Genomic DNA, 18,143 nt, shown 5'->3' with positions numbered 1-18,143 from the left:
TTATGTATAAAACTCTTTCAATAATCCAGATCATTTCTAAATCCATTTACGTGGGTATGAAAACCATACTACTACATCCTTATGATAAAATGTGACGGCTAAGAACCTAAAATAAGTATGTGACATTCTATGTATGGAATCTTTTCTGTGTACAAGATTAACTTGTTTTACCACGTTTCTGCTTTTCTTTGACACATTCATAGTTACAGAAATAGCTTATGCAGTACATGATAAAATATAAGATTTTTTAAAGTATCAGTAGTAGATTCCCTGAGGGTAGCCAAACTAATATATGCACTTTAAAAATTTATTTCCCGGTTTGTTAACAATAAAAGCTGATGTATTATTGAACCTTGTGAATTATGTGTATAATACCATAAAATGCTCAAAGGACTCATAGGAATGATAATAATCAGAAATTAAAAGGATTTGTTCCAGCAACAGATTCAGAGCTTTATCTGATAATCTCCCACGTAGGTACTGGGTATTATAACAGCTCTAAATGGTTTGAACCTTAGGTCACTAATATTAGTTTCTTTGCCTTATCTTTTCAAGGTATTAATATTAGAACCAACCAAAATCTATCAACCTTCTTACTTGTCTATCAACAATGAAGTTGAGGAAAAGACGATATCTATTTGGCATGTGCTTCCTGATGACAAGGTAAATTGTGCAATTATGAACACCTAAGAGCACTAGGAAGGAAGAACTTTATACCCTTCTAGTAGTTAACTAATCCAGAAGATGTCTGCATTAGTTAAGAAGAAGTAGCTTGAGAATATATTTATCTTGGCATACATATGTTCTGTATTATAAAATTTGTTAAATTTGAATTATGAATTTTACTCAGTAAGAAATAATTGAACTATTTGGATTTTTAGTATAGATGGCATAACCATCCATAGTGTACTCAAAATTGGAATATTTCTGTTCAGTAAGTTCATGCTATAAGTTAAATGATGCACCAAAGAACTAATACTTAAAATATATGATGTAAAAGATATATATCTTAATTTTAGAAAGCCTGTCAAAATAATGCCACTTTTAGTCTTACACTGGTACCATTATAGTTTTCATTACATCTGGCTGTTTGGTTATTTAAGTAGCTGCTAAATCTCAGATTAGCCACTGACTCGATGTGCTGTGCGTAAAATGAGGTGGCCTGTGCTACCACCTGTTTTCAGAAGCATCTTGAACACTCTCGTTTCTGCTTATGGCAGTCATGTGGCTTTCCTCTTCTGTAGTCATCAGTTTTAATGCGTGTATGAACTATCCTACTATTTTAAAAAAATAGCAACTTTTCAGTCCATAGGATAAACCACAGAAATGAGAGGTCTTGTGAAAAAATAGTTTATTTTTCCTCCTAATTGTTTTCCAAAATACCCTTATAATTCTCTTTAAACATCATTCATTCACTTACTCATCTAACAAATGTTTATTGACCACTCATTCTGTGCCAGGCACTGCCAGGTACTATGTTAGACCCTAGGGAAACAGCTGTGTACAAAATAAGTGACATTCCTGCCCTGGTGGTGTTTATACTCAGGGAGGCAATAAACCAATAAATAAAATGTATCGGTATATTCAGTGGTGATAAGGGGAAAATAAAGCAGGACATGGAATCAGGAAGTACGTTTGGGAGTTTGAAATTTTTAAAAATGTGGGCTTTGAGTCAATAGACCTGGGTTTAAATCCTGTCATTGCCCCTGGGCAACTTGGCTTCTCCAAGCTGTGGTGTCCTCATCTGTAGAATGAGATAATAATATTCACTTCCAAAGGCTGTTGCGAAGGTTAAATGAAATGACTTGGTATATAATAAATGCTCAATATATTTTAACAGTAATGACAATAATAATAAAATCCGTGCAGTATATGTATTACACGGACTAAACTCTAACTTTGAAGCCCCAGAATTTAATCCTGCTTGGCTCTTTAAATGAAATGGGAGTAATCATTTGGGAGGTTGTTGGTGTTCTGTTCAGGCACAAACCTGGCTGTGCATCAGAATTATCTGCAGTACCCTGGACACCAAGAAACCTATGGAGTTGGAATCTTTTATACTTAGAGTGAAGCTTGGGCATATGCATTTTTGTGAAGATGTATCGGTGATTCCAATGTGTAGCCATGGTTGGGAACAACTTTAATAGAAAATGTAGGCATGTTGCATTACTCAATTATAGTAGCTGAAGAAGAATCATTAGATCCTTGACTTTATGTCTAAGCTGGCTTCTGGGGATAGTGTTTTTCAAAGTGTGGTACCCTGGAACAGCGGCATTAGAATCACCCAAGGAATTGGTTGAAAATGCAGATTCCTAGTCTGCGTGTCAGACCTACTGAGCAGAGTCTCTGAACTCATACATGTGAACCACCACCTTAGAAAATTCGACAGGAAATCAGCACAGCATGTTTAGTCTATAATCTAACAAGAGGACTGTCCCGAGCTCTGATGTACCCAAGTGTGTTGGAACAGATCCTTCCCAGATGTCAATCATGGCCAGGCCCTGTGACCTCTATCAAAGTGGCAAGGAGTCACCTGTCCTGGTGCCGTACTTTCTAGAAAAGGCAGTGTCTTGTGTTCAAAATAAGTAGATAGATACTGAGCAGCACCCAGAATGCATTTTTATTTATATTTTAAGTTGCTGTATGTTTGGATAAAGTTGGGCATGTTAAGTCTGGTAAAGGTGTTTTAGCAGGCATACTAAATGTTGGTAACATGAAATTTCATAATAAGCCTGGAGAAAACCATCCATTCTCAACATCACATCTGTCTGGTAGCACTGAGGAATACCTAGTAGCATTTCTCCGAACTGTGGTCTTTCGCAGATCCCAGTTTGTGAAACAGTGTCCTGGCTTAACACTTAGGAGACGATCTTGGACGGGCTATACCAGAATTTTAGGGGCACTCTACTAATAGGTTGAGGTACCTATGTCCTCACCCAACAAGCGACAAGTTACACATGCCGATATTTGCCACTATGAGCAGAGTCAGAAATTCTTTTTCATTATTAGGAGTGCCACTTATAGAGATAAGCACTTGAAAAGTCACTTATGATACTATTAATAACTTATTCATAACAGAAACTTCCTTGATAATGGACTTTTATGACAGCCTTTCAGCTAAGATGTAGTTGTCCATTATACTCACTTTCGTGGTGAAGTGACAGAGGAAAGCCTTTGAAAGAAGTCACTGGTCCAGCAACCCTAGCAACAATATTTCTAACATGGAAGTTAAATAGACCTCTCCTGAAGTGTCATGCTACGCCTGAGGAAAGCAATGCTGAGATATTAATAACAGTAGAGCAAATCAATATACAAGCATTTTTTCAGTTCTGTGGACTTTGAAATTGTGCTGGTTTCAGGGGAGGATTCTCTGGGCTCTTGGTCTGTGACGTTCAGTGAGGAGGAAGACCAGGGTGGCGTGGAGTCCTCAGTGAAGGCTTCCTAAAGGAAGCGGACCCTGGACTTTGGCTGTGGGTAGGACTAGAAGAGATAAAGGGGCAAGGAAAGAAAAACCAGGCTGGAAGAATAAAGCAGAATTCCAACCACGGACCAAAGTGAAAGTGAACATGAGAAGTTCAGGGGCCGTGAGGAGCCCGACTTGACTCACGAGGGGGAACGTGTTGAGGGTGGTGGGAGATACAGTTGGGTAGGCAGGAAACATAAAACTACAGAGTGCTACATGAGCTAGGAAGAAGAATTTAGACACGTCTTGATAGGAAACAGGGCATCACTGAAGTTTCCTAAAATCTGAGAGCTGGCATGAAGGCAGAACAGAGTACTAGTTAGGAACCAGGGTCAATGTCAAACTGCACAGGTCTGAAGGCTAATGTTATCTCTTGGTGTTTTCTGACTTGGGCGATCCACTTAAACTCCTCATGCTTTAGTTTCCATATATATAAAATGAGAATCACAGCACCTCATAGAATTGTTATGAAGATTACGTGAGGTAATTAATGGAAATCATTTAGCACAGTACTAAATGAGAGGGAACAAGTGTCCCAAAATGGTTGCTATTATAGCTATAAGATTTGCCTGGCCTTGACATTAGAGTTCTGAAGCCTTGGACTTTGGAGGATCACAGAGAAGATTGTTGGAGGAACTAGCTAAATGTGAGACAGGTAGAGACCTTAGAATGGGATAAGGTGATTGTGACTACAAAGGGACAGATTATTTGGAAAGAAAAATGTGTGACTTAATCACTAATTAGGAAGAGGAACTCAGAAGAAGAAATAAGTATTAGGTGACTCAAATTTTGATTGCATTGGTAACAGTGGTAGAATAATTAGAAGGAAAAGCTGAGTTGTAGAGGAGTTGTGAGGAGTTTCATTTTGGATTTGTTTAGTTGGAACTGATGGCATGACTCCAAGTAGAACTGTCCATCAACAATGTTGAGAATAATCCATATAACTCTCTGTATACATATGGTTAATATTGCTTTAAACGACAGTGGATTATTTACATTGTTTTAAGGTATAATCATGTATGTTTTCACAAGCTGAAGTATAGTAATCAACCACTTGAAACTAGAAAAACTTACAGAAGTTGGGAGACGTGAACATTACAGACAGCAGAGCAAGACTAGGAGAGCAGATTTTCAAAGGCTTGATTGGAAAGAGCAAGGTTATCCAAGGATACTTGGAAACAGAATGGCGCTAAAGGAATTAGTGATTAGCAAGGCCCAGAGAATAAGTGGAGAGCCAGGAGAATTTGGAAAACAGAAAAAGAACAGAAAGTGAGCCAGAGAGTTTTTGGAAAATGAGTACTATTTCCAGCTTTTTGTTACTGTTTTCTCCTTCCTGGAGGTTCTTTATTCAGTAAAGAAAGCCTTGTGTTGATTCTCTTATGTCTTGTGACAATTGTAGAGAAAATTTTTGTATTCTAATAAACAAATATATTAGGATATACACAAGGGCATTAAGAAGGGTTACAGATTTAGCCTGTGAATTGTCCTGTTTCCATTTTCACCATCTTTTAATCAAGAATTACATTTGCATTGTCCCCATTCCCTATAACCTTTTGTCCTAAAAATTCTCCTTGTTCAAAAGTTGAAGCTTTCTTGTATCAGTTTCCATTCTGGATTTATGTTGATGTCTTTGCAAACCCTTGTTCCATCCACAGTATATTCTATACCACTGCCATTTTCTCTATTTTTTAAAATAGAAGTGGTCAAATTGGAAGGAGAACAGCAATAAAAATAAGAAACTTTATTAAAACCATGTTAGTTTAAAACAACTGAAAAACTATAATTAAGAAACAGATAAGCAACCAGGTTAACAGGTCTTATGTTAAACAGGAAATGGACTGTCATAGAATGTTTAAAATTTTTTTCCTAAAAGTAGAATGGAGAATGTTGCTTTTCATTTATCCTGTTTATTTCTTTACTCACCCCTTCTGTCAGTATTTTCACTCTAAAATGTGGAATGAACAATTCTATGAGCTAGTATATACATTATGCTGCAATTTTTAAAACGTTAATCACCTCATATAGCAATTCCCAATTCCCGGGGACTTTTAGAGGGCTACTCTACATTCAGGGGCAAAATGAATTGAAATCCCAGTCTTTTAACAGTTCTCCCCCCATTGTTCAATCAATGGTTGTTGCTTAAAGTAAGTTAGTACTTAAAGAAAGTCTGCATGTGTACAATGAAAGAAAAACCTAGATTAATCAAGAGAGGTTATTTGCAAGATATTTAAATGGTTATTTAGAAGTTCCCCCCTCTACGGTTGAAGTTTAGGCACCCTTGGCCTATCTGGTGGCTTATAAGTGGAGAAGGACCCGGGCTGACTCCCTCCCTCCCTCCAGCTCCAGCCAATGCCACTCAGAGAAGACCCAGGAAATTTATGAGGGGAATATGTTTACCCCAGATGCTAGATTATGAGGATATGATGCTCTTATGCACTGAGGATGCCTTCAGCTACAAAATTCCCAACTAAAAGCAGCTTAAGTAATAAGGAAATGGTATTTCACATTACAAGAAATTCCAAGGCGGGGTCATCCTGAGGGTGATTGAGTGTCAGAATTCTGAGTTGGCTTTGCTATACACTCTTAGTTTTCCTCTCATGGTCTTAAATAGCTGTTTCAAGCATCGCCTCACACAGACACACCCCCAGGGGAGAGGAGGGTCCTCTCCTTCATCCCAAAGTTGTGTCACGTGACCACTCCTAGGCCAGTCACCAGGGAGGGAAATGGATGTATCGTGTGCGATTTAGACTAATCAATTTCACCGTCCCTAAACATTGCCACCAGAACCTGGACAAAATTCATTTTGTGTTAACAAAAGGGAAGGAGGAAATGTCCGTCACCTAGGAAACCAACAGTGCCTAGCACAGTATAATTCTTGCCCCCTTAAGTCAGTACGGTATTAACTCCCCGTTTCTCTCCTTGTCCTGAGTGGCGCAGGGGTCTGAGGCTGGCCGCTTCCTAGAGAATGCTGCTGATTAAATGAGACTGAGTGTTGGTTTGGGGCCACCTAGGCTAATTATCACTCCAGCTCGACCTCTGGCCTTGCCTTTTTCCCTGGTTCCCGGACGGGTCCCAGGAGCCTTCAAAGCACCTGTTGGCTTTGTAGCTCACCAGCGCCTCCGTGTGGTGGGTCTCGCTAGCAAGGTGGGTGGGGAGGGAGGCCTTCTTCCAGTCGCTCCCTCCATCTCAGGCCAGGGCTTTACATCACTGAAATGGAACGTTCCCTGGCAGCACTGGCAACCTTTCAGGAAGCTAGCATTCTGGAAATGCTCCACCCCTTTCCTACAAAACCAGCCCAATCTGGAAAATCTTTCTTTGGCTGCTCCCAGAACCGGGCTGATGGAAGATGGATTTTACCAGTGCTGTCTTGGTGTTTGCCGGTTGCTGTGTTCAGTAGCCGGTTTACACACTGCCCTACCAACTCTGCCCTCAACTCTCACCTCCTGATCCTGGACATGGTCTTGGAAAGCAGCTCAGTTGTAGGCTCTGAGGATAAGACTGCATTATACGCAAGTAGTGTACAGGTAACAGCTGCAGCTCCCGGGTCACGTATATATTTAGAAGTTCACCTGAGGCCAGCAAGATTTAGAAGCAACTTTCCAAATTACCAGCTGAGGCTGCGGGCTGCTATTTTAATTTACTCCCTCTGTAGTCTGGTTAAGAGAGCCACATGCCGTGAGCACTGTTTTTTTGGTGTCTTCTCTCCCTGGACTTCATGCACAACAAAATTCACTCTGTGTTAATTTAGGTCACATCCCCATGACCTGACTGATGTGCATTGAAACTAGTTTTCAAATAAATCTACATCGGACTTGTGAGGATCTATTTTTATTTTAAGTTGCATGGCCTTAGCAAAGAAATAAGGGCTGTGGATACAAATTGTGGCTTTTGGAGTTGCTTTGGCCAAGAAGAGAGTTCTGGGCTTCCTCAGAGCCCAGAGGCTTCTTTAACCATTTCACTAGCACAGGCAAGACCTCAATCTCCTGGCAGTGGGATGTGTGAGAGCTTATTTTCCTTGTGGTTTTACGTTTACAGAACTGAATTTCAGTGTGAATTTATTACCGTACAGTACTTGCTAAACTTAGACACATGTATCAGCTACTTTATTTCTATAAAAGTATTTGTGCTATCAACTTTATATTGTTGTCAGGCATTTTTAGGAAATGTGATCCATCTTGTAATTTATTTAATTTAAAGACAGGAATTTGATAATAATTTTAGCTTTAGTAATAACCTCAAGAAATAAATTTCCACTTTTTTCATCTTGGCCCTGAAAGTCACCCATGTTCATCGTTCATCATATGATAATCAAATTTGAAGTGTTTGAACTTTACTAGCATATTGAATTTTGCATAAATTAGGTAACACCACCTCGTAGCTTTGATGCACACGGTACACACGTACACATACGTACATACTTGCTCTACTATTTTCTGAAGAAATAGAACCCCTGCTTTAGATGGAAATTTTAATGAAAGATAATTCAGAAATAATTATGTTTAAAACCTTGTAGAGATTTTATTCAAATTAATATTTTTCTTTCTCAGAAAAGAAATATTACTTGACTATAATGGAATTACCTTGATATTGAGTATTTTACTTAAAAATTAATGCACAACAGTTACTACTAAAAATCAAGTTTTAGAATTTAATGAGACTAATTCTCCTAGGCTCTTCTGGAAGCTGTTTTATTGAAGTACAAGAATTATTAAGTAGAGTAAACTTCACCCTTGTGACTTGAGGATGAATTGCAGTTTCCAGCCAGATAATTTTTTCATGAAGAACAATGCACTAGGAAAAATGACTATGTATATTATTTAACAAATAATAAAACAAAATTATTATTGTTATGTTATTTTCCATTTGAATGAGTCAATATTTTTTGTTGCTGTTCTCGTGTGTTCTAGAAAGGCATACATGAATGGAATTTTAGTGCTTCTTCTATCAGGGGAGTGAGGTAAGTTTCTTTGGTATGTTTTGTTTACTTATAAGGTATTTTTCAGGAATGTTCATAGCCTGGATAGGACTTTTAATCATGATTTTTTTAAATGCAAAAAAATTCAAGAATCCTTCTATTGGAGGAAATACCCAACCTTCTTCAGTTGGTTCAATCTTTTTCCATTAGAAAAGATTTGCAACAAATGTTCACTGTTGGTCAAACTAATCAGTACTTGTCACCTCCTTAAACAAATACGGTGACTATGGGGTAAATGTGAACTGTGGACCAGAATCAAAATGTAGATAAAACTGAGCTATGTGGAGGTACTCGCTCGCTGACTGAGCTCTTGGTTTATTTATAGGTTTGTTTTCTGTCCTTTTGATATACCAGGGACTACTCTCCCTTGAATGGACCCAAAGCACACATGCTGCATTTACCAGCTTGTGTCCTGCAGCTAATACTAATGATGTGAGATTACAGGGAGTCCATTTTTAAAACCTTTCCCTAAGGTGTTCCTGCAGTGTTCTTGAGATTACAGTGGTGAACTGCAGTTCATTTCAGTTCTGACATTGCTGTTATAATGCCAGTGGCTCAGAAAATGCCATTTCTTGGGATTTAGAAATAAGATTATTTTTCAGAATTGAGTCAGTGGTTAAGTGTTTAACACATTGACCGCCACACAAAAAAATCAGAAACTTTTCCTTGGGGCCACAGTGTTTTATTACAAAAATAAATAAAAACTTGGAGTGGAATTTAAAGGTAAACATAAATAGAAAAACGAAATTTATTGACTTCTATTCATTTAATCCACATTTTTAGAATTAAATTGTCAATATTAATTGTAACAATAAGGACATCAACAAGTAAGGTTTTATGTATGCTTCATGTGGCCCCAGGGTCAAAACCAGAGTGAGTTAAATACAACTCTCTTGGCAATTAATGTGTTAAATACTTGCTCTATAGAAGCTCATGGTCTGGCATATGAATCAAAAAAAATAAAAAGAAGCTCATGCTAAACCAACTCTTGCAAATTTCAAACCAAATTAGTTGTGTTTACTACTATTTATTCCTACATAATAGAAATGAGAGACAATAGATTTCTGCAGGCCAATTATGCAACATCCTGTTGCTTTTGGAATAATAATAATTGGTTTTGTTAGAGCATGAATTGGTAGAGCAGTCTGAGTCACTAATAATTAGAGTTTGCCTGGTATTAATAAAACTACCTGTTACTTCATGAGTGATCTGAACAGAAACAGCAGGATTAGGGACTGACTCATTATATATCTTTCCAATTGATACCTTCTCAGTTAAGCTTTACTCTCTAAATATTTAAATTTTAAAATCAGTCATTAGCAAGGAACTCATTTATTGCTACATTTTTAAGCAATCCATTTAGGAAAGTATGGTAAATGTAAATTTCACTTTATCACATCAGTTTTCCAATGAATTATTAATAATTTTCTTTAATTAGATGTGGTAGCCCTACATAGCAGGTGTTGTGATTTATAGCAATACATAGAATGTCTATATCTGGCTATTGCTGGTTTATGTGTTAGGAAACTTGAACTATCATCTGTGACTTCAAACAGAGCTAATTTTTCCTGGCTTCTTCCTCCATAAAGAAGAGATAACAAACTATGGAATACAATCCAACTAGGTTAGCAGTTTGTCTTGCATCACCTGAGAACTTGCTCAGCTCAAGTCAGTGGACATTTATTGAGCACAGCTATGTGTCAAATGTTGATTTCCTGTTCTGCTAAAGATACAAAAATGACTAAAACATGAACCCCTCTCTTGAATACCTCACAGCCCAGTAGGGAAGAGAACAAACATTTAACAGCTAATGATGCTACAGTGTGAGATGAGCAGTGATAGACGTATATCCAGAGAACAGAAGTGTAAAATGAAGTCTTTCTGTTTAGAGCAGAATTAGGGCAGGGAGAGAGGGTAAGTAAGATCTAAGTGGGGCCTTAAAGATCAACAGAATTTTTTTTAAGTAAAAAAATGACGTGTATTCCAAATTGAAGGAACAGCAGGCACAAAGGCATAAAATCAGAGTTGGCAAACTATGACCCATGGGCCACTGCCTGTTCTTATAAATAAAGTTTTATTGGAACACAGCCATGTTCACTCATTTATTTGTTATTGAAGGCTGCTTTCATGCTCCAAAGGCAGAGTTGTGTAGTTTGGCCCAAAAAACCTAAAATATTTTACTATCTGGCCCATTACCAAAAATGTTTGCCAACCCCTGGTATAAAACAGCATGGCCTAGCTGGTCAACTCAAAATTGTTTCATATTGCTCTAAAGTAAACCACTTGCTGAGTCCAAACCAAGTGCTATTCCCCATTTCTTCACTCCTTTAAAATCTCTATAACTAATGAGATGCTATGACTGCCTCCACAAATTGCCTTCCTAGCTTTGGAAACATTTCATTTTTCTGCAGATGCCCTAAAGCCAGAATCACCAAGGTAAGCTAGCCAGTTGATACTTATGCTTTTTCTCCCAGCACACAGATTATTGCTGAAGTGGGCAGGACACCTTTCCATGCTCATTAGAAGGGACATGTAGCTTATATGTGCCTGTAACACCCAGAGCTGCCCTACTCTGCAGATATGAGTAGGAGGACAAGTCTCAGAAAAGTAAATAATTTTAGTATTGTGGTGCAGGAGATGTTACTTTTTAAAGTGTTATTTATAACTTTTTGTTACAGACAACACTGGTATCATAATTGGGATTGAATTTTAAAAGTATTTAATATTCATAACAGAACCATAGAAGAATTGCTATTTGCCTGAATAATGCTTTTTGTTTGTTTCAGTATTTCTAAATTTGAAGAACGATGCTGTTTTCTTTATGTGCTTCATAATTCTGACGATTTCCAAATCTATTTCTGTACAGAACTTCATTGTAAAAAGTACGTATTAGTCACATGTGTGAAAAAGATTGTTCTTACCTGATCATTATTTTCAACTAATGAGTGCACATGTAGCTCCTATGAAAAATTCATGGCTGTGTTGTTATGGAAATATTTTATTTGGGCTAATATTTTATAATTATGTGGTACGTTTAACAGAATTTTGGGGGTTCTCTTTAATAAATCAAGCTTTTTCTTAGTCACAATTTATTTTCTCACAGATAAAACATTAGCCAAGACTTATTGGTTAATTGTTAAATACTATGCCTCATTTTTAAAGTGCTCACTTATTATATATGATTACCAAAATTTTCATTCTCAAATTCTTTTGAATAATCTCACAATTGTCTACAACAGTGGCACTTAATGCTGCTTCATATTGGAATTACCTGGTGAGCTTTAAAAAAGTACGTGGACCCCGTGCCAGACTAATTATATTAGATATTCTGGTGGGGGCAAGCCTGAGTTAAGAGCGAGTATTCTGATCTATGCTAATACAAAAGATAGTCCAAAAATCCATGGACTGCATTCTATGTTTGCTTTAACCTCCCTAGGTATGTTTCACTATTAATACTTAATATTTCTTTAAAGCACTATGACTATTTAGAAGTCAAAGTGTAAATGAAAGCCAATTTGGACTCAGAATTTTGCTGGCAGTTGTTCTTATTCCATGGAGGCTGTCGTGAGCAGTGACTGCACCGCTGCACTCCAGCCTGGGTGACAGAGCGAGACTCTGTCTCTGAAAAAAGCAATTACTATTTGACACCGTAATAAATGACTGATATGCTAGCTACAGTATACAGTCTTTCATTTTTATCTTGGTGCAAAAGAAAGTGTTTGTTGAATCTGCAATTCTTGGCTAGAGTTTTATCTTTATTGTCATAAAACATATGGTTAAAAAAAAACTTGGAAATAAGAAAGAATTCCTTCCTCATGTATGGTCTGATTTTCTACTTACACTTAAATTCTCAAGGCTATTGATTTGTTTCTGTGATAACTATAAGTAAGATTTATGAAATGCGTACCCCAGAACTAATATTTATTTTAATCTTCAAAGAAACCCTACTAGATGAGTAGTATCAATATCTTCATTGAAAAGAGCAAAAAAAAAAAAAGAGTATTGGAGAGTTTAACTAGCCTAAAATCATATAGTCAATAAGCATAAAAGTCTGGCATTCGATCCAGGCACACGTGACTTCAGAATCCAAGCTCCTAACAATGACAATGTGCTCCCATCCCACTGTAAGTTTTATATGCTGTTTACAGATGTTCGTATTGAAAAGTTTTACATGAGTGGCTGAGGCAAGTCTTTCTCCCAGATCTTAAAGCTTGTCTTTGCAACTAATATATATATGTATATATATATATATACACACACACACATATATATATATATATACACACACACACACATATATATATATATACACATATATATATATATATATTTTTTTTTGGTCTTTCAGTTTCTTCTTCCTGTTGGTTAAACTTGCTTTTGTCTCTAACACATTATGCTATTTAATCTTCATTAGAAGAGTGTATTCCAGTCAGGCTCGGAATTTTTTCTTCCTTGTAATGGACCTCCAAGAAAGGTATAGAGAGAAAGAAAAAGTGAGGAAGTAGATGCAATGTGTGAACTCCATAAATAGGCTCCAAACTCCAAAATAGACTTTGCTTGTTGTCATGTTCCCAATGGCCAGAATAGTTCTTGATCCTAGTGGACACTCAATGAGGATTTGTTGAATGGATGGATGGATGGATGGATGGATAACTGGATGGATGATGGATGGATGGATGGATAGATAACTGGATGGATGATGGATGGATAAGTGGATGGATAGATAGGTAGATGACTGGATGGACAGATGGGTGGATAGAGGGATGACTGGATGGATAATGGATGGACGGATGGATGGATGGATAAAATGAGGTACAGAAATAGGAAGAAAGATCTGAGTTCTGTTAGATAAACTTTTCTTGTGACACCATAAACTGCTCTTCCTTGGGCTGCCATTGCATAGCCTGAGCATGACCTGCCTGTGAGATCATCAGCCCTTGTTCATAGTACTTCTACTTTATGTCTGTGCCCATCAGTGTCTCCTCTGAATGAACTAGACACAGGGGGAAGGGGGCACATCCATTTCTCACTGTAATTATTTTGCTTGGCTCTGAAGTGGTCTCCAGAAAAAAATGTTGCAAGAGGAGTTTCTGAACAAAAATGTTTATTTTATCACATAAAGAGAGGTGGCTTCTATCAGCAATGTATATACAATCAGCCCTCCGTATCCATGAGTTCCTCATCTGCAGGTTCAACCAGCTGTGGATTTTCAGAAAATAAAAACAACAAAAAGACTATAACAATAAAAATAATACAGTATAACAACTAAATACATAGCAGATAGATCGTATTAGGTATTATAAGCAATCTAGAGGACGTGCATAGGTTATATGCAAATACGATGCCATTTAATGTAAGGGACTTGAGGATCCTCAGATTTTGGTATCTGGGTGGATCTTGGAACCAAATCTGCATGGATACTGATGCACAACTGTTTAAGCCAGCCTTTCACAGACCGTGTTTATAGGACCCTACATATATGATATCCAGGTGCGCAGGCAGCACATGTAGAAACTGAGATCAAATGTTGTAGTGGCCAACACTTAATCAATCACCTCAGAATTTACAGACACTATTCCAGAATATAGGTATTTTTATGTCCCATTTTAAATAATAACATTAACAGCAGCAAAACAATGCTAGCTAATAAAGAGTATACTGTGCTAAGCACTTTATAAGTTATTATCTTCAGTTATCTTCCCAAGAACCTATGAGATAGGTGCTTGTCTAATGAAGGAGTGAGGCTTGGAGAGGTGGAGGGGCTTGCCCAAGATCACACGGATACTGATAATCTTTGTCTGGTATCCAAGTCCACATTCTTGATATTTCTGTGACTCTGTCCAGACTCATTGTTCTAATTCTATAGCATACTGTATTATGTTACTATTATTTGAAGTGAGGCATTAGGTCTGAAATTTCTAGAAAATCCTACCAACCTGTGTTTTCTTTTTGAAAAATCATTATTTTTCACACTGATCCTGATAGTGTTTGTTTATTGCCTGATTCTAGAGACTCTGTTAGCTCTCAGTTTTTGTTCTGAAATCACTTTGGTATGTACTTGCTTATATTTAATATTGTACGTGTTATGAACACCCACATGTCAACTTGCATTGCAGGTTTTTTGAAATGGTGAACACCATTACCGAAGAGAAAGGGAGAGGCACAGAGGAAGGAGAGTGTGAAAGTGACTCCCTGGAGGTAATGACTTCAGTTTGGGGGTCATTTTAAAACAAACGATTTAGGCGGGGCGCGGTGGCTCACGCCTGTAATCCTAGCACTCTGGGAGGCCGAGGTGGGCGGATCGTTTGAGCTCAGGAGTTCGAGACCAGCCTGAGCAAGATCGAGACCCCATCTCTACTAAAAATAGAAAGAAATTATATAGACAGCTAAATATATATATAGAAAAAATTAGCCGGGCATGGTGGCACATGCCTGTAGTCCCAGCTACTCGGGAGGCTGAGGCAGGAGGATTGCTTGAGCCCAGGAGTTTGAGGTTGCTGTGAGCTAGGCTGACGCCACGGCACTCACTCTAGCCCGGGCAACAGAGCGAGACTCTGTCTCAAAAAAAAAAAAAAAAAAAAAAAAAAAAAATAAATAAAACAAACGATTTAAAACCTTACTGAGGGAGGGTGGTGGGGTGGGTTCATGGGTGCGTGAGTAGTGGCGGGCCAAGGTCTGTAAGCTTTCCTTTAACATCAAAAGCAACTTCTGGAATTTCTTTGATAAAAAAAGAACTAAAAAAAAAATATCAGAGGACTTTTATTCAGCAGTACTGAGGTTTAGTATTTTATGTAGCTGATAGTGAGTAACTACGCTTTATCTGTGAGTCTGTTGGTTGCCCTCAATGCTTGGGCCACAGTGCCCTTACACGTTTTCTGTTCTCCTCTGAGATATGTGCAGTTCATATGAACAAAATTTCAGTGAATGTTCTGGATGATAGAACCCTTTGTGGTGCACATTAATGTGCTACACAGAGAACTGGAAACCATGGAAGATTAATGAAATAGAGGAGGGAATAACAGTCGCCCCAAATGTTGTTCCCTCAACGGGCATCCTCTTACTTATGCCTCATGGACGCAGTGCACTGTAGAATCTTACTTTCAGTTTGTGCCCGTTTTCTCTGCCATGTCCACTGTGTGAAGAGCCTTCCACCACTGCAAGGACCCATGCTGGAGTGTTGCAAGGGCGCAGACTCCAGCCCTCCAGCACCTTCAGAATCTAAAGGACGACACTTCTCCAGGCATGAGAGGGCCACCGTTTTCTACAGGCCCTTCCCAGTGTTTGACTTGGGACAGAACTCTGAATCCAAGTGTCTTAGTCCAGGGCTGCTATAATAAAATACCACAAAGTGGGTGGCTTATAAACAACAGAAATTTATTTCTCATAGTTCTGGAGGCTGGGAAGTCCAAGATCAAGGTGCCATAAGATTCAGTGTCTGATGAGGGCCTGTTCCTCATAGATGGTGTCTTCTTGCTGCATCCTCACATGGGAGAAGAAGCTAGCTAGCTCTCTGTGGTCTCTTATTGATACATGCCCTCATGACCTAATCACCTCCCAAAGACCTCACCTCCTAATTCCATTACCTCAGGGGTTACTATTTTAACATACAATTCAGGGAGGATAGAAATATTCAGTTCACAGAATCAAGCAATACTAAAAATTACACTTTATGTTAAAGTGAAATTGAAGAAACTATACATCACCAATCTAACGGGTATACTTATTTATTAGATCTCTTTGGTAATGTTATCTCATACACTAAAATTTTTGTAAAATCATTGCATCAGTAAGGCAACAGTTGAGGGGGGAATTTAAATATCATAGCCAATTGTTAACTCTATAGTTAAGTTCTATAATTATCTAGTGGTTGTATAGCTTTGATATTCTTAGGTAAGCCTAAGCCTCTTTCATTAAAGTTATAAAAAGATGATAGACTTAATTTGGAAAAAAAAATTGTTCCTCATGGATTAGCTTGCTGTCTATCAAAGTAGTAGGTAATATTAATACTTCTTCTTTGTATCTGTTTTGTATTTTCTTATTCAAGTGATCGTGTTAAGAATTAGATCTCTGACCCTTACTTTATGCTCTTTTGACTATACCTTGTTATTTGTGTGAAATTTAGTGTCACCTGATACATAATAATTGTCAGGGTAAGAGTTAATGAGAATGAAATAGTTCTATCAGTAATATAAAATTATGAGTGGGATAGCCTGGAAGATCCATAAAGTCTTGTGCAGTGTCATAAATTTCTGGCTTTTTTTTTCTTTTTCAATTAGAGCTATGTATCCTTTGTTTCATACTCTCTTTTGAGGTCCTAAATGCAGCTTATTAAAAATATGCATAGCCTAGCCAGGCTATGGTAACCATATTAGACAAGGTTGATCTTCATAATTGATTGAATCAACAGCGTGGGGACCCTGCTCTGGGAACTACTTTAACCATAAGCAGAGGCTAACACAGCTTTAATTGCCTTAGAATTTGTGATGAATTTGGCCAGCTGATTTTTCTAAGCCTTAGTTTCCTATGATGTAAAGAGAGGGGAGGTAGCTGGCTTTTCAAACAGCTAGCAAGAGGACCCGGGCCCAGATCCCCTAATCTGTATGCAGTAGTATGTGGGGTAGGCGTTGTGAGAGACTCTTCCTGATTAGGCAGTTCTATGGCAAGCTCTGTGAACACTCACCAACTGAATAAGGAGGGAAATGCTAAGGTTTCTTCCTAGTAATATCCAGAGGGTTTTAATTGGTCTACTGACCTCACAAAAAACAGCTCATACAATATTGCTGTGGTTCATCAAAGTGCTCCTAACTTGTCTTTCTCAAGTAAGTGCAGGGAAACTATTCTTTCAATGTTAGAACACATTCTTACACTTCTAGCCTTTGCATTTCATTAGAATAATTTAAAATCTCTAACATGGAATGGCTTCTACAGTATTCCAAATGGACTTTATGGCCTATACAAAGAATTCAAGCATACTTGTTTTAAGAGTTTTGGCTTAGTTAGCCATTACGCCACAGCTAGTGATGTTGCAGATGTTTTTTTATGAGTGTCCCGTTAGCATAACATTAATGAATGGTTAGAGTGATGTTCTGGGCTGGAGGATGGTGAGATTCATCTTGGCTGTCCCCTCTCACTGAACGACCTTTCTTTCATAGCAAGACCCCCTTTACAATATGAATTATTAAGCCTTAACTTATATTTTTGCATAATTTATGATAATGCTCCATTATATATTTGATTACATTTCTTAGATATTTTTCACATTCTCCATTAAGATTATTTTATCAGTATTCTAAATATTTGATTAAAATGAATTCTTTAATTTCACTATCACAAACTTAACTCAAACTTCAGCCCACTAATAACATACCAAAAATCATCCCTCCACTTTCCGTTCTTTACACTGTAAACAAGACTTACATTAGAGATCATCTTTACACAGTGATTGTGATTTGTATGTAGAATAATTATTTTCTGATCTTTACCTCGGCCGGACATAGAATTAAAATCATGTCAATTTTTCCTGAAGCCTTTGGGTACCTTGGCCTAAAACAAAATAAAAATGTTGGAAAGCTCAGATGATTGGGAAGTGCTCTTTAATGATTTTAACTTCACTTAGGGTGGTGTCAAAAGTTAGCAAACATTAACTATTAATGTGGTTTTATAAACCACAAATTTGAAATTAATCCCTAGATTTTCTGGAATTTG

At 37.6% G+C, this 18,143-nt stretch overlaps 1 protein-coding gene across 1 annotated transcript in view; it reads left to right on the top strand.

Annotated features, from left to right (window-relative positions):
- MAP3K5 (mitogen-activated protein kinase kinase kinase 5) overlaps positions 1 to 18,143 on the top strand; it is a 196,164-nt gene that overhangs the window by 115,945 nt on the left and 62,076 nt on the right. Inside the window, exons 11-14 of the mRNA XM_069487666.1 lie at positions 556 to 663; positions 8,371 to 8,420; positions 11,225 to 11,320; positions 14,555 to 14,636. Of these exons, the coding sequence (XP_069343767.1) occupies positions 556 to 663; positions 8,371 to 8,420; positions 11,225 to 11,320; positions 14,555 to 14,636 (336 nt within the window). The remainder of the gene's footprint in view (positions 1 to 555; positions 664 to 8,370; positions 8,421 to 11,224; positions 11,321 to 14,554; positions 14,637 to 18,143) is intronic.

This window comes from Eulemur rufifrons, chromosome 15 (genome assembly GCF_041146395.1).
Source record: "Eulemur rufifrons isolate Redbay chromosome 15, OSU_ERuf_1, whole genome shotgun sequence".
NCBI lineage: Eukaryota > Metazoa > Chordata > Mammalia > Primates > Lemuridae > Eulemur > Eulemur rufifrons.
Note: the sequence above shows the minus strand (reverse complement) of the source record. Positions and strands in the feature narration are given on the sequence as shown.